The sequence below is a fragment of the Eutrema salsugineum genome, unplaced genomic scaffold, assembly GCF_000478725.1.
Source record: "Eutrema salsugineum unplaced genomic scaffold, Eutsalg1_0 scaffold_8, whole genome shotgun sequence".
Taxonomy (NCBI): Eukaryota; Viridiplantae; Streptophyta; class Magnoliopsida; order Brassicales; family Brassicaceae; genus Eutrema; species Eutrema salsugineum.
Window position 1 is genome coordinate 3,359,757 of NW_006256414.1, and position 15,286 is coordinate 3,375,042.

A 15,286-nucleotide genomic window follows, 5' to 3' on the forward strand; every position below is an offset into this window, starting at 1 on the left:
AGCAACATAAGAAGGTAAAGGATTCAGTTAAAACCGTTGGAAACAAAACGCGGCGTTTTGCTGCGTCAAATTAGACATTCAAAGCGCTTTGTTTGGTCGCTTCAAATATTTTTTGTTGATACATTCATAAATAAGTCTAGTGGTGGTGGTGATACTCCTTGATTTTGCTTGTGTCACACGATTATTTATTATTTTGTTTATTTTTTGAGTATTGATTTGTAATTTTATTTGAGTTTAATACGAGATTTTTATATTTGTAATTTGGATTATAGACTCTAAAGTTAAAGTATACTCAACCTCTTGTTCCACATTAAAGTTTTAAATTCACAAGTTTACGACCCTAGACGATTTGGGGGAAAAGGCCAATTAGTACCTCAACACCATCATCTGGTACCAATAAATACATAAACAATTTTGATAAGTTAATAAGTACCTGAACTTATTAAAATCGGTAAATACATACTTCAATAATGTTTTTTGGCCAATTAGTACATTGACTTTCTCTTTCTCTCTTTTAGTCAAATCTGTTAATTTGCAAACGGAATCCGACTCAGATGCCACGGTGGATGCTGTGTTCGAATGAAACCAATACGACGTCATTTAAAGTTAAAAATCAGGAGAAAAAGACAAAAAACGACGTCGTTTTAAATTTATTACACATTAAAAAAATCAAAAGGGAAAAAACCACCCGACGTTTATAACATTTGCTATAAAAATACTTGAACTATTTTCGTTGTCGGAAAAATACCTAACGTTATTTAGACTACCATTTTAATACCCAAACATTCAAAAATCGAAAGTTTCATCCCTCGACTTAAACTCATTTAAATCGTTAAACGGAATCTGTTAAGCACCGTTTAGTCCTTAATCCCCCACATGTTTTTTTCCATTCGAAAAGACCACTGTTGCCCTTTCTCGTAATCCAATTTCCCCCAAATTATCGAAGAACCCTAAATCATTTTCCCCAAATTAAACTCCAATCGATTTTCCCCCAAATCTAAACCCTAATCCGTAAACGTCGTCTCTCCCAAAATTGATCTTCTGTATCGACTCTCCTATCGACATTTATTCACCCAATTGTTCTCATTCTTCACCTCACTGTAGAAGACTCGAGACTCGAAGGAAAGATGAAGTATGTGTTTCAAATTTTGATGTCGGGATGTTTAGAGTTGTAAATTGTGTCGATTAGGTTCGATTTAGTCTGTTGTATGTCCCGATTAGCTTGTTTAGAGATGTGGGGTTTACAATTTAGGGTTCTTTGTCAGCCCAGATGAAGAAACCATGTGTATTACATTTGAAAAATCTTCTACCAGGATTATCATCTGTCCATGATTTCACCATGACCGTCGGTTGTTTGCAGTGACAAAGGGGACCTTCCATCTGGGCGTAGGTCGGGTTGAAAGAGCTTGCAGACGAGATTGAGTTTTCCATTCTGGTGTGAAGTAATCAAAAGAAGCGATAGATGTTAGAAGAGAATTAGGGTTCTTCAAATGGGGAAGAACTAAGAAGGAAAAAATCGATTTTAAGGGCAACAGTGGTCTTTTCGAATGGAAAAAAACACGTGGGGGATTAAGGATTAAACGGTGCTTAACAGATTCCGTTTAACGATTTAAATGAGTTTAAGTCGAGGGATGAAACTTTCGATTTTTGAATGTTTGGGTATTAAAATGGTAGTCAAAATAACGTTAGGTATTTTTCAAGCAACGAAAATAGTTCAGGTATTTTTATAGCAAATGTTATAAACGTCGGGTTTTTAAAAGGTTTTTTCCCAAATCAAAATTGAAATTTTCGATTTGATTTTCCGAAAGTGTTTGAATCAAAATCAAAACCAAAATTGCAAACCTAAACCTACCATGAATCTCCGAAAAAGCGTTAGCATTCGACAATGAAGTCATTCCGATTTGATTTTAAACACCACCAAATCCTAACTATCGATGTTTTTCTCCCACGAAAAAAGATATAGATGGTGTATTTTTTTTAATGGATAATAAATTTAAAATGACGTCATTTTTGTCTTTTTTTTCCAGATTTTTAACCTTAAACGGCGTCATATTGGTTTCATTCGAATAGAGCATCCACGGTGGTATCCAAGTCGGATTCCGTTTGCAAATTAACATGTTTGACTAACAGACATAAAGTCAGTGTACTTATTGGCCACAAAAATATTGTTGAGATATGTATTTACCGATTTTAATAAGTTCAGGTATTGATTAACCTATCAAAATTGTTTGGGTATTTATTGGTACAAGATAATAGTGTTGAGATACTAATCGGCCTTTTTCCCAGACGATTTCATATTCTCATGTTTTAAGGACTGGTCCACACCTAATTTGGTGTATTAGATTGGTAATAGAAATAAAGTTGACGAATTAATATGGAATTTTCCCTAAATTTATAATCAAAAGTTGGATGCATGAACAGTTATATCTCATTCATTTTCCCTTTGACCAGTCTTGTTAAGAAATTTTGTAGTTACTATATCTATACTTTTTTCTATGTCCAGAGATATGAAATTGAGAGGTGGTCGTTAATTGTTTTTAAATTTTAACCAAGTTTACGACTTATATAGTTGTTCTATTTTTATAATCTTTCAATCAATAAGAAATAATTTTATATATAACGTTTTACAACTGTATGTGCTATGTATGATGATAAATTTGATTTACTGTAAAATTTTCTACCTCTATGGCAAATTCATACTATATATGTTTTGTGAACGAAAATGAGTTTGATATATGATGGATATATATCCATAAACACGTCACTAGTCCAATCTTTTTCTTATATTTATTTATATTAGTGACTTTTGAAGAAATTTTATATTTTCTTAGCTGATACTGGTTTTAGTTTGTAAACAAGAATCTCACCGTCACTAAAGCTACAAATCGTGTAGAGAGGTATGTGATATTTTTAATGCCTTACATGTACACAATATTATATGTCAAGAACAAAATTCTGATATGAAATTCTACTTAATTATTTTTTATTATTATTGAGCACCCACATATATAATACTGTGCAGGTTCTAAACTAATATACCATATACGTTGAACATTTGTTTTCTTTTTGTGTTACTGAACAAGATGATATTTTGTTTCTGTTACAATTTAATAAGAATAGAAAAAGGTTTAAACCTTCAAGTATAACAGAATGGGTGAACAATAAAATCATGAGTAGAGGGAAAAGGTTAATTAATCCTTAAAGAAATTCTATCGTTTTTAATCGTAACTACCTTTCCAAAAATTATATAATTAGTAATCACACAGATAGAAAAAAAAAACAGAAAAAAATCTAACTAAAAAAAGGATATAGGTTTAGGAAGGGGTTAGAGAATTTTTGCCCATATAAAAGACATGTTAAACATTTGTTTTCCTTTGGCTCTCTCTTTCACGAGAAAGTTCCATAAGTCCCTCCACAGCAAAAGAGCCTCTCCTGAATTTCATAACCCTAATTAGATTTGCTCTGCACGATTCTGAAATTCTTTGATTGTGATGTTGTTATTCTTTATTAATTTCTTCAGCTGTAGGACTTTGAATAAGTCTGTAAATATTCATTTTTTATATTGAATATTTCAATAGAAACCCAAAAAAAAATAGTTTTTTTTTCTTTTGGTTTGAAACAAGACATTATAAAGTTGGAGTCGCCGGCAAGTTATGACAGACGGAGGCTGTTTCGATATTCAGACAATGTTGTTCGGTCGTAAATCATCGAGCAAGTTACAGGTAAAAATTGTTCTTATTTCTTGATTGATTTTTGATTATTCATACCCACAATAAAAAAACCTTTTCATATATTTAGGAAATCATTCAAATGATTTATAAAAAAAGTCCAAGTTTTAATATGTTTCTTGTCCCTTGGATTATTTACAAAAGGCCATACCAGAGTTCTCATTCAATCAAGATTTTGTTGATTTTAGATCTTCTTGCTCACATATAACCATCATCATAAAGTCTGTATCTTTTGTTCATATAATCACTGTATATCTAATTTTTGTTAGGAAATGTTTCTTACCCTCCTTTCTCTGTTTTCTTGTTTTCTTAGATGGTTTGAAACATGGATAAAACTCTATGATGATCAATAATAAAAGAACTAACAATTTTTCATAATGACATTTTTCAGAAAATAAAAGGTCAATCATCGCCTAAAGTGAGCAAGATCAACAAGCAGGATATTAAACCTTCTTCTTCTTCTTCTTCTTCTTCTTCTTCTTCTTCTTCTTCACCTAAACCTTCTTCTTCACCAATACCAATTAGATCATCTAAGTCGATATTATCCTCTAGCCAACTAACATCATCAAGACGTGTTTCTTCGAATTCATCGCCTTTAAGCATAATCAAGAATGTTTCTATTAGAGAAGCTAAGAGCCCCAAGACGAGCAGCTCACCTAAATGGACAGGAAACTTTATTCTTATGGTCGAGCTTCGAAGGAAGATCTTTACCTTTAGAGACATCATTGATCTTCCTCCTCTTGACGGTTCTCCCTCCATAACCGATGTGCGTAAACCCGGAAACTAATCCTTCGTAATTCAATCCTCTATATGTTATTTTGACTCCATTGCTTGTTTTTGTTGTGTAGATGGTGATGCATACAATGAAAGATCTCAAGAATCTTTGTCCTGAGATTATCCACAACTCACATATCTCGGAAATTAGACGCGCAAATGTAGATAAGGTATTCAAGTATATATGAGTTCCTCTGTTCTGTGTTCATATACACCTTGAGTCTAACCAAATGTTTTTTTTCCTACAGGTTCTTGACCATTTCTTTAATGCTTTGAAATCCATTGGAGATTCATGGATCGATAACCCTGAATGGATAGCTAAATCCAAGTATTGGACTAGCAGCGTCGGGAAGAATCAGTCTGATCGATTAGGTAACCAGAATTATTACCTTCACATGCAAGAAATCATCTAAGAATCTTTGAAAATGTTAAGTTTTCTTTTGCAGTGGAAAAGGTGTTAGCAGCATTAGATGGACTGATCAAGATGTCCAAAGAGAGATTTGATATGATGGAGATTGATGATGAAGAAGAGAAGAAAGAGCTCATTAGTCCACAGACTACTAAAACGCCGAGCAGCCGAGTCTTATCTCCTTCTGAATCATTCTCCGATAGCAGAAACTCGTTTTGCGGGTCACCAATCACTCCAAGATCGGTTCTACCAGAACCGATGATGGGTTCACCGGGAAAAAATGGAGACTTTGCAAACTCTGCATCACATCTACTGTGGAACATGAGAGTTCAAGCACTCGAGAAGCTTAGTCCTATCGATGTTAAGCGACTCGCTATCCACATTTTGTCTCAGAAAGAAGCTCAAGAACCAAATCAAAGCAACGTAGAAGATGAGATAAATTCTGTTGAAGAGATCAAGATGAATAAGAATGAAAAAGAGAGCATTGATGTGAAGATGGAGACAGAAGAATCTGTTGTTCTTGATGAGCAAGAAGATACTATCATGCAAAATTCTTCACTGGATTCAACATCTGAATCCAAACTCAATATTTCAGAGAAATCTGAGATTGCGCCGGAATCTTTGTCTCCTCCTCCATCCACAACTAAAGTAGCATCTTTACCTTCTCCGCCGCCTCCACCTCCTCCTCCTCCGTCACCACCGCTCATTTCAAAGGCTGACGTGGTGGTTGTGTCATCTCTGCCACCTTCTCCGCCACCGCCTCCACCACCGCTTATGCCTTTAAAAGGCTCTGCTCCACCACCACCACCGCCTCCTCCACCTCCAGCAAATGCAGCGCCCCCACCACCACCGCCTCCACCTCCAAGAAATGCGGTGGTCCCACCACCGCCGCCTCCACCTCCACTAACTACGGCGGCGCCATCACCGCCACCTCCACTTATGCAAAACAGAGCTCCACCGCCACCGCCAATGCCTATGAGGAATAGCACAAGTGGCGGACCACCGCCTCCACCACCTCCTATGCCTCTAGCAAACGGAGGAGCACCTCCTCCACCACCACCTCCTATGGCTATGGCAAACGGAGCAGCACCGCCACCTCCACCACCTCGAATGGGTATGGCGAACGGAGCGGCGGCTCCACCGCCACTACCAGGAGCAGGGAGAAGCTTGAGACCCAAGAAAGCAGCTACAAAACTGAAAAGGTCAACCCAATTAGGGAACCTTTACAGAATCCTTAAAGGAAAAGTAGAAGGGCGTGATCCTGAGGCAAGAACAGGCGGCGGAGGAGGAAGAAAAGCCGGAGTTGGAAGCGCTCCTGCCGGTGGAAAACAAGGAATGGCAGATGCACTTGCTGAGATCACAAAGAAATCTGCATATTTCCAGCAAATACAAGAAGATGTTGCAAAATACATGAAATCAATCAATGAGCTGAAGATTGAAATCACTAAGTTCCAGACTAAAGACATGACTGAGCTTCTTGCTTTCCACCGTCGCGTCGAGTCAGTTCTTGAAAAGCTAACAGATGAGACACAAGTAAGCAACATTATAAGAACATCTTTATTACCAGTCGCTTCTATATCCTCTGTTTTCTTTTTGTGATTCTTGATTGCGAAAATGTTTTAGGTTCTTGCGCGATGCGAAGGGTTTCCGCAGAAGAAACTAGAAGCAATAAGAATGGCGGCTGCATTATACTCGAAGCTTCACGGTATGATCACTGAGCTACAAAACTGGAAGATAGAACCTCCTTTGAATCAACTTCTTGATAAAGTAGAACGTTACTTCACAAAGGTAACCTCTTCATCAAAATTTATTCCCTTTATTCCTAATTTCAAATAATTTCAAGAAAATATAAAGATCCAAATTTAATAATTAAACAGATTAAAGGAGACATCGACACGCTGGATCGAACCAAAGATGAGGAAGCTAAGAAATTCCAGAGCCACAACATTCACTTTGACTTCAATATACTTCTTCAGATCAAAGAGACAATGGTTGATATCTCATCGAACTGCATGGAACTCGCATTGAAGGTAATTAACAGCTAGAAATATCAAAACCCTTTTTTTTGTTTTCTTGTTCTTTAGTTAATCGGCTCAAAATAAAATTCACAGGAAAAGAGAGATGAAAAGCTTGTCTCGCCTGACGCGAAGCCGAGCATGAAGAAGACTGTAGGATGTGCTAAAATGCTTTGGAGGGCATTTCAGTTTGCTTTCAAAGTCTACACTTTTGCTGGAGGACACGACGATCGAGCTGATTCGTTAACCAAAGAGTTGGCTCATGAGATCCAAACTGATACTACTCAGAACCCATGATGATTTCGCAACTATTACTACTCCTTTTTGCCTTCTTCAACATCTTAAAAATATTCCAAAATATTTGAACAATAAAAGAGTATATGTATATGTAAAAGATGTAACCTATTGTTTTGACTTTTGAGTTGTAATTTTGAAGCCCCCTCAAAAAAAATATTAGGATTTAGAGGTTTCATGGGAGCTCGGAGATGCAGAGTCGTTTTGTGTGAAAGGCTTCAAAAACCTTTTAAGTCAAGGATGACATTTGTGTTGCCACACAATATGTAATATTGTTTTGTTGTTATAAACTTTTTCTTTCTTTACTTTTATTTGTAAACTACGAGTCTAAATGTTGACGACAAAACCTGGGTAAAGATATGATAATAACAGAATATTAGCTAAAAATGATGGCGATTTTTCTTTTTTTCTCACGTTAGCTCACGCTAGGAACGATTTCAGTTATCACCTCAAAATCAAAATCGCAAAAGCTCAACATTCTATCATAGCATTTTCTAATGGAAAAGCCAACATTCGTGGTCTTTTTCCATATATATGGACTGGCGGGAAGCTTGACCTACAGAGTTTTATATGGTGATGTTTGTTAACTGAGATAACCCGAACGGGTTCTCCCTTTTTCTTTATTAATATCTATTCTAAACCAATTTAAACCAAAAAGAAACCTATATAAACCCTCTCCTAATTATTTTTCCCCTAAACCTAGCCCCTCTCTCTCTTTTTTCTTCTCTCCTAATTATGCTTGCTGGGGCTGAGGGATGTCTATAGGGATCGTCATTTCTCAACGTCGGGAGGGTTATGGCTATATCCGTGTGATCGTAATAGTGAGCCTTGGCGTGCTGATACGTCAGCTCCTGTAATTGGATGTGGTATCAGACGTGCAAGATGAGAACCAGTAGAGCACTTTGCTCTTGCTTGAAAATTGAGTTGATAATGAGAAATGGTATATGAACGATGAGGATCGTGAATTATCATTACCAAGGTTAATGATGATTGATAGTGAAAAATGAAAATGGAATTATTTAAGAAAACCTGATTGATTGTTTAATTGGAAATAGTTAGTAATTAATTACTATATATTTTTTCTTTGAGCTTTTAGCTTGTTTTAAGTTTAGACTTTTCATATGTTATTTATGTCTGGAAATGATAAACGGTTCTCTCTAAAACTTGTCTTTACTGAGTGATCCTAATTACACACCCCTTTCGCTTCCTTTTTATCATTCCAGGTTAGTTTCAATCGTTTTATCTAATGTTGTTGTTGTTACACGGACTTTTCATTCATGGCAGACCTGCTAAAATGTTGTTTCACAGGTAAATGATGCAGCAAAAAGAGAAGAAGAGAAAGTGTTCAACTTTTTGGATGTTTAAGTACAAATCAACCTTGATCCAAAAAAATAATAATGTGAAAACTCAATTCGAATCTTCTGCTTTGTTCTCGATTAAGAACTCTTTGATCTGTTTTTATTTGATGAGAAGAGAAAGAAGAAGAAAGTAGAAGAGCACAACACGCGTTTTAACAAGTTCGGGTCCTTAACCGGATCCCTACGTCTCACCGGTGATTTCTCCACCGGAATCCACTAGATCGGTAAACTCGCCGGGAAATACAGGTTATCGTCTCTCTCTCTCACCCCCGATATAACAGACTTCTGTAACGGCTAGTCAACTCTCCCCCAGTCATAAGATGACCAACGATAAAGAGACACCTATCCTAGTGGACCTAACAATAGAGATACTCTACACTAATCAGAGTCTCTATCACACTTAAACACTATCAGCTAGTGCTTAACCGAAGCATCACTTTAGCTTCTTCTGGATACTTGATTGCTGTCTATCCTTCAAATCTCCACCTTAGACACGATCAACAGACTTCTCCGGTGGAATCCCCTTGCATCCTTGACAGGATACTCGCATCCTTAACCGGATGCTGCCTTTCTATTCTTTAGAAATCTGAAGCATCTTCAATGCTTCTCTTAACTTGTAAACTGGTAAAAACTTTGTAAATGCATCAGCTGGATTATAAGCAGTACCAATCTTCAGAACCTGAACTTCGCCTGCATTGATCAAATCCCTGATAAAATGATATTTAACCGCGACAATGCTATTACACTCTGAGAATCGCAATATATCTTTACTGAATCTTGAGGAAAACCAAGCTCTTCTGCAAACCTTTTTAACCAAACTCCATCACGAACTGCCTTTGACAGAGCTACATACTCAGCCTCTGTAGTTGAAAGTGCAACGACCTTTTGCAGAGACAATATCCGGCTCACAGTATTGCCACCAGCCGTAAACACTATACCAGTTATAGACCTCCGATTATCCTGATCTGCTGCATAGTGTGCATCAACATATCCTTTGACAACAAAACCACCTCTGTTATTGAAGCATAAGGTCGTTTCGATTGACCATTTAATATATCTAAGAACCCACTTAACAGCTTTCCAATGTTCTCTAATTAGTTTAGTCATGAAACAACTGATGAGGCCTATAGGATAAGCAAGATCGGGCCTTTTCCCCACCATAGCATACATGATACTATCCACTGCACTTTGATACGGAACACTCTCCATAAACTCCACCTGTTCGCGAAGTTCTTTCTCTGAAGCCGACTTGAGCTTGAAATGAGCACCCATGGGAGTAGACACTGACTTTGTCTGATCCATGTTAAACGTACTGAGCACCTTCATTAGATAGCTCTCCTGAGATATCCACAAACCTCCATTGATTCTGTCTCGAACCATTTCCATGCCCAAAATCTTCTTAGCATCACCAAGATCGTTCATCTCAAACTCATTGCTTAGAAGTTTCTTAAGTTCAACCACTTGTAACTTGTCAACTGAAACCACAAGAATATCATCCACATATAATAACAGATATATGTAGAGTCCATTTCTAAATCTCTTAAAGTATAAACACTGATCATATTCACTCCGAAGATATCCATTTTTCCTCATAAAGTCATCAAACCTTTTGTTGCATTGTCTGAGAGATTGTTTAAGACCATATAAGGATCTCTTGAGTTTACAAACCTTATCAGGATACCTCTTGTCAATATAACCTTCTGCTCCATGACAATGAACTCATCTAGATGCCCATTGAGAAATGCTGTTTTAACATCTAGTTGTTGGAGTTCCATGTTATAGTAAACCACTGCAGAAAGCAGGTATCGGATCGATACATGTTTCATTACAAGAGCAAATATTTTCTGTGTAATCTATTCCTTCTTTCTGAGAGAACCCTTTTGCTACTAACCGAGCTTTGTACCTCGGACTTTCAACTCCTGCTATCCCTGGTTTTCTCTTGAATATCCATTTACAGCCTATAGCTCTTTGATTCTTTGGTCTGTCTATTAGATCCCAGGTGTGATTCTTGTTGAGGGACAACATTTCCTTGTCCGCAGCTGCTAACCACTTATCACTATCTGAATCACTCATAGCTTCTTGAAATGTAGATGGTTCTAAACCACCATCCTCAGACATAGCACAGATGTACCCAGCATACTCATTGTCGCCAGCATCATCATCACACTGATAGTCCTCTAGCCGAGCTGGCCTTGTGGTCTGTCTCCTAGTTCTGTCCTGAGCTAGCTGGTACCCATCTAGACTTGTAGTTTCACTAACAACCTGATCACCATCTGATAAAACTTGCTCATGAGTAACTCCACCTTGAGCGATATCTCCTGATGAGTCATGTTTCTCCGTGAATTCCAAGTTAACCTTTTATGTTCCTTCAGTTTGATCACTACTGGCAGTAGACTCTATCTTGATATCTTTGTAGACTTTATCTTCCCTAAAGACAACATTTCTGCTTATCATCACTTTCTTATCTTCGAGTAACCACACCTTGAAGCCTTTAACTTCTTCAGGATAACCCGTGGAGACCCCTTTCTTGGCACAAGGATTTAACTTGCCACTGTCGGAGTGGACATACGATACACATCCAAACTTGCGTAGACCATCCATGTTACGCATCACAGAAGTCCACATCTCCTCTGGTACTCTAAACTCAATAGAAAACGACGGTGATCTGGTAATAAGATACACTGCAGTAGCTGCCGCTTCTGCCCAAAAATGTTGACTGAGACCGCTTTCACTAAGCATGCTACGGACCTTGTTCATTATGGTCCTATTCAACCTTTCAGCAATTCCGTTTTGCTGAGGGGTATACGTACACGTACGATGCCTCACAATTCCTTCTTGTTTGCAGAACTGATCAAACTCATAGTTGCAAAACTCCAAACCATTATCAGTACGCAATGTCTTGACTTTCCTCTCTGACTGAGTCTCAGCCATAGTCTTCCATTCCATGCTTTCCTCGTGTAATCATCTGTAAACGAGATGAAGTACTGCATTTGCTTAAACTCGGAGGAACATTAAGGGACCCCAATAGGTCATTGTAGACATAATAGAACTTGTCCTTAGTCACGTGTTGATCTGGCCCAAAGCTCACACGATGTGTCTTTCCTATGACAAAATCCTCACAAAATTTTAGATCCAAGGACTTGCACTCACCAAAGCATTCTTTCTTGGCCAACACCTCGAACCCTTTCTGACCAATATGTCCCATCCTGCTGTGCCATAACTTTGCTAGCATTTCACTATCTTCTGTTTGAACTGCTGTGCTTGACTCTGACTGATCGTTAACTGTGGACCGAGATTTTCCCTGGAGGATATACAGAGAATGTCTTCTTTGACCTTTCATGAAAACTGTACAGCCTTTGATCACCTTCAGAAGCCCATTAGATGCTTTAAACTCGCAACCCTTGGCTTCAAGTGTTCCCATAGACATCAGGTTTTTGTAAATTCCAGGCATGTACCTGACCTCGTGAAGCAAGAAAGTAGTTCCATCTGGATTTTCAAACCGAATTGATCCTATACCTTTCACTTCTGACAACGTAATTGTTCGCCATCTTTACCCTGCCATCACTCACTTCCTTGAAGTCTATGAACAGATCTCTTCTTGGTGTCATATGGAACGAGCAACCGGTATCCATAATCCACTCTTCTTGGCTTGAATCACCTGTACTCAAGTTAAGTTCTGACACTAGCAAACCTACTAGATCCTGAGCATCATCCTTAGCCAAAGATGACTCACCTTTTCCATGAGATGAAACTCTATCCTTATTCCGTTCTAACTATATATAACATTGTTTCTTATAGTGACCTTATTTACACATATCCAACAGACATGTTTACCATCTTTAGAAGCTGATCTAGACCTGTTTTTACCTTTCCTAAAGGAGCTTTGACTTTGAGTTTCCGTTCTACCTCTAACATAGTGTCCCTCACCTATAGTCTTAGACCTAGAGGCATCTTTGAATTCCATTTCCTTAGATCTAGCAGCACTAGATATTTCCTCTAGCCTAATAGCTTCTCGATAATACTTTAAAGTTTCTTTAAGGGAATCATACCTGTTAGGGAAAGCATTGAGTAGTAGAATGGCCTGAACCTCTTCAGTTATCTCTATGCTGAGATTGTTGAGATCTGCTTTCAACTTCAAGAAGTCATCGACGTTCTGGTCTATGGATCTCGAATCCTGCATCTTGAATGAATAAACCTTCAGCTGAGCATGAACTTGATTCGGCAGCGTCTTTGCCATATAGAGTTTGTCAAGCGTTGACCACGCCTCAGCTGCCGTCATACACTTATCCAGCTTCCAAAGACCATGATCACCTACACACATGAAAATGATGTTAAGAGCCTTTTCGTCTAGCTCCAATCTTGACGCCTCTGCTTGATCTTTCTTTTCTTTTCTGCAGGATCCGCTTCATCTTCCGTCTTCAACGCTGATTCTGACGCCTTCTCCGTCAGAACATCTTTTAAACCTTGAACCGTAAGATTCGCAAGCATTTGCTTCTTCCAGATCCCGAAATCTCCAGATCCGTCGAACATCGTCACCTCGATCTTTGACTGGTCGTCATCTTCAAATCGCTTTACCCACCGTGTCAGGAACCTGGCTCTGATACCAATTTGTGAAGATTCAATCTGAATCTTCTGCTTCGTTCTCGATTAAGAACTCTTTGATCTGTTTTGATTTGATGAAAGAGAAAGAAGAAGAAAGTAGAAAAGCACAACACGCGATTTAACGAGTTCGGGTCCTTAATCGGATCCCTACGTCTCGCCGGTGATTTTTCCACTGGAATCTACTAATCGACAAACTCGCTGGAAAGTACAGGTTATCGTCTCTCTTTCTCTCTCACCCCTAATAGAACAACCTTCTGTAACGGCTAGTCAACTCTCCACCAGTTACCCGAGCTTTATACTCAGCTCATATACACGTCATATAAGACGACCAACAAGAAAGAGACACCTGTCCTAGTGGACCTAACAATAGAGACACTATACACTAACCAGAGTCTCTATCACACTTAAACACTATCAGCTAGTGCTTAACCGAAGCATCACCTTAGCTTCTTCTGGATACTTGATCGCTGTCTATCCTTCAGATAATAATAAGTATAAAACAACAAAAGGGGAGTGCAGTTATCTCCATCATGCAAAAGATAAGTTTTCATTATTGGGTTCTGCTATTATAATCACATATTCTTGTTCTTCGAATGTTTCGTGTTTGGGTTCATTTTTGTTTGATTTCACGGGTTTCTGCTTATATTCTTTTGCAATTCTTTTTTTATTATATTTAAGTTTGTGTATGTCTCTTTCTTATTCTATGTCTTAGTTTTGTTTCGTTTAAATTTGTTTTCTTAACCTTTTCAATCATAGTTCATAGTTTAATCCTCTCTGTTTCTATTCTCTCTGTTTTTTCCAGTTCTCTGTTTCACTTCAAAAAGTGACTATTGATACAAATTTTTATGTAACAATATATATATAGATATATGTGTATGTATTTGATCACAAATTTTCTGTTATGACAAACAAAAATCACAAATAGTAAAATATCACAATAAAATCGTTACAAATCCATTTCTGTCTCAAGAACATCACAACAATTTGTGACGAATAAGAATGATAACAATTTGTAACATTTTGTGAGACTTTAAAACAGTTATAAAAACAACACAATTCATGTCAAAAGATACTTTTACAATTACGTAACAAATTGTGACAAAAAATTATCACATATTTTTTTATAAATTATTACTATATTTAAATTAACAAATTCGTCATAAATTATGACTAAAATAATACAACAAAACCCATCACCAGTAGTGACTAAATTAAAATCACAAAACAATACAATTTTGTGACTAATACTATCACAACTAGGCGATAAATTATGACAAAAAGTCACATTTTTATCACAAGTTATTACCATATTTGAGTCAACAATCTGTTACAAATTATGACCACAATGATGTCACAAACCCGTCACTACTAGTGACCATACTATAACACATAATTGTCACAAATTAATTTATACTATGACAGTTTTTTTTACAAATTGTTACAAAATTAGAAATGTTAAAAACTATTACATTTTAGTTACAAAATATATCTAATTTAGTTGTAGTCATATTTTCTTAAATAATAAATAATATACAATAAAACATTAAAAAAATATATATATAATAAGCAAATGACAATATTAATTAACAAACTAGCATCTAAAATGAAGTTAATAATTAATACACAAACACAGCTTAAAGAAAATAGTCTTACACTCTTACTAAAATAATTAAAAAAAAATAATAATAGAGATTAGCAGAAACATAACTAAATAAAATACAAACTAAACAATACTAAAGGTAATTAGAAACATAATTAGATTATGTGGGTTGTCTTGGTGGTGGAGGTGGCGGGATTTGATCTATGCATTCTGATTTACAAAAGGCTCAACAGTATTTTCCAAAGATTCAAGTTTTTTCTGAATTTGCAGATTTCTTCATGACTCTGTTTCAGTTCAGCTTCTAACTTTTACAAACGATGTGTTATCATCTCTGGTTCTTCAAAAGGTTGTGGTTAACTTGGAGAGATATTCAACAGATGGTAACCACACTTAGTGCTCCAAGTCCAAAGTTAAGGTTTTGTTTAGATGACTCAGGAGCAGCTGCAGCAGCGTAGAGCAGAAAAACAAAAAATTAAATGATGAAAGACTTATTGTAATCATTTAAT

General features: G+C 36.9%; 1 protein-coding gene across 1 annotated transcript; it reads left to right on the forward strand.

Moving 5' to 3' along the window:
* Positions 1-3,653: 3,653 nt before the first annotated feature.
* On the forward strand, positions 3,654-7,304 carry LOC18009973 (uncharacterized protein At4g04980). The gene is made up of 8 exons (XM_024159743.1): positions 3,654-3,722; positions 4,120-4,494; positions 4,577-4,672; positions 4,751-4,874; positions 4,949-6,444; positions 6,535-6,699; positions 6,789-6,941; positions 7,023-7,304. Exons 1-8 carry the CDS (start codon positions 3,654-3,656, stop codon positions 7,221-7,223), a joined length of 2,679 nt encoding a protein of 892 aa, XP_024015511.1. The 3' UTR covers positions 7,224-7,304.
* Positions 7,305-15,286: the final 7,982 nt, after the last annotated feature.

Coding starts and splice junctions, on each gene's coding strand:
- LOC18009973 (XM_024159743.1), top strand. CDS start 3,654: ATGACAGACGGAGGCTGTTTCGATATTCAGACAATGTTGTTCGGTCGT. Junction 3,723..4,119: donor AATCATCGAGCAAGTTACAG/GTAAAAATTGTT, acceptor GACATTTTTCAG/AAAATAAAAGGTCAATCATC. Junction 4,673..4,750: donor GACGCGCAAATGTAGATAAG/GTATTCAAGTAT, acceptor TTTTTCCTACAG/GTTCTTGACCATTTCTTTAA.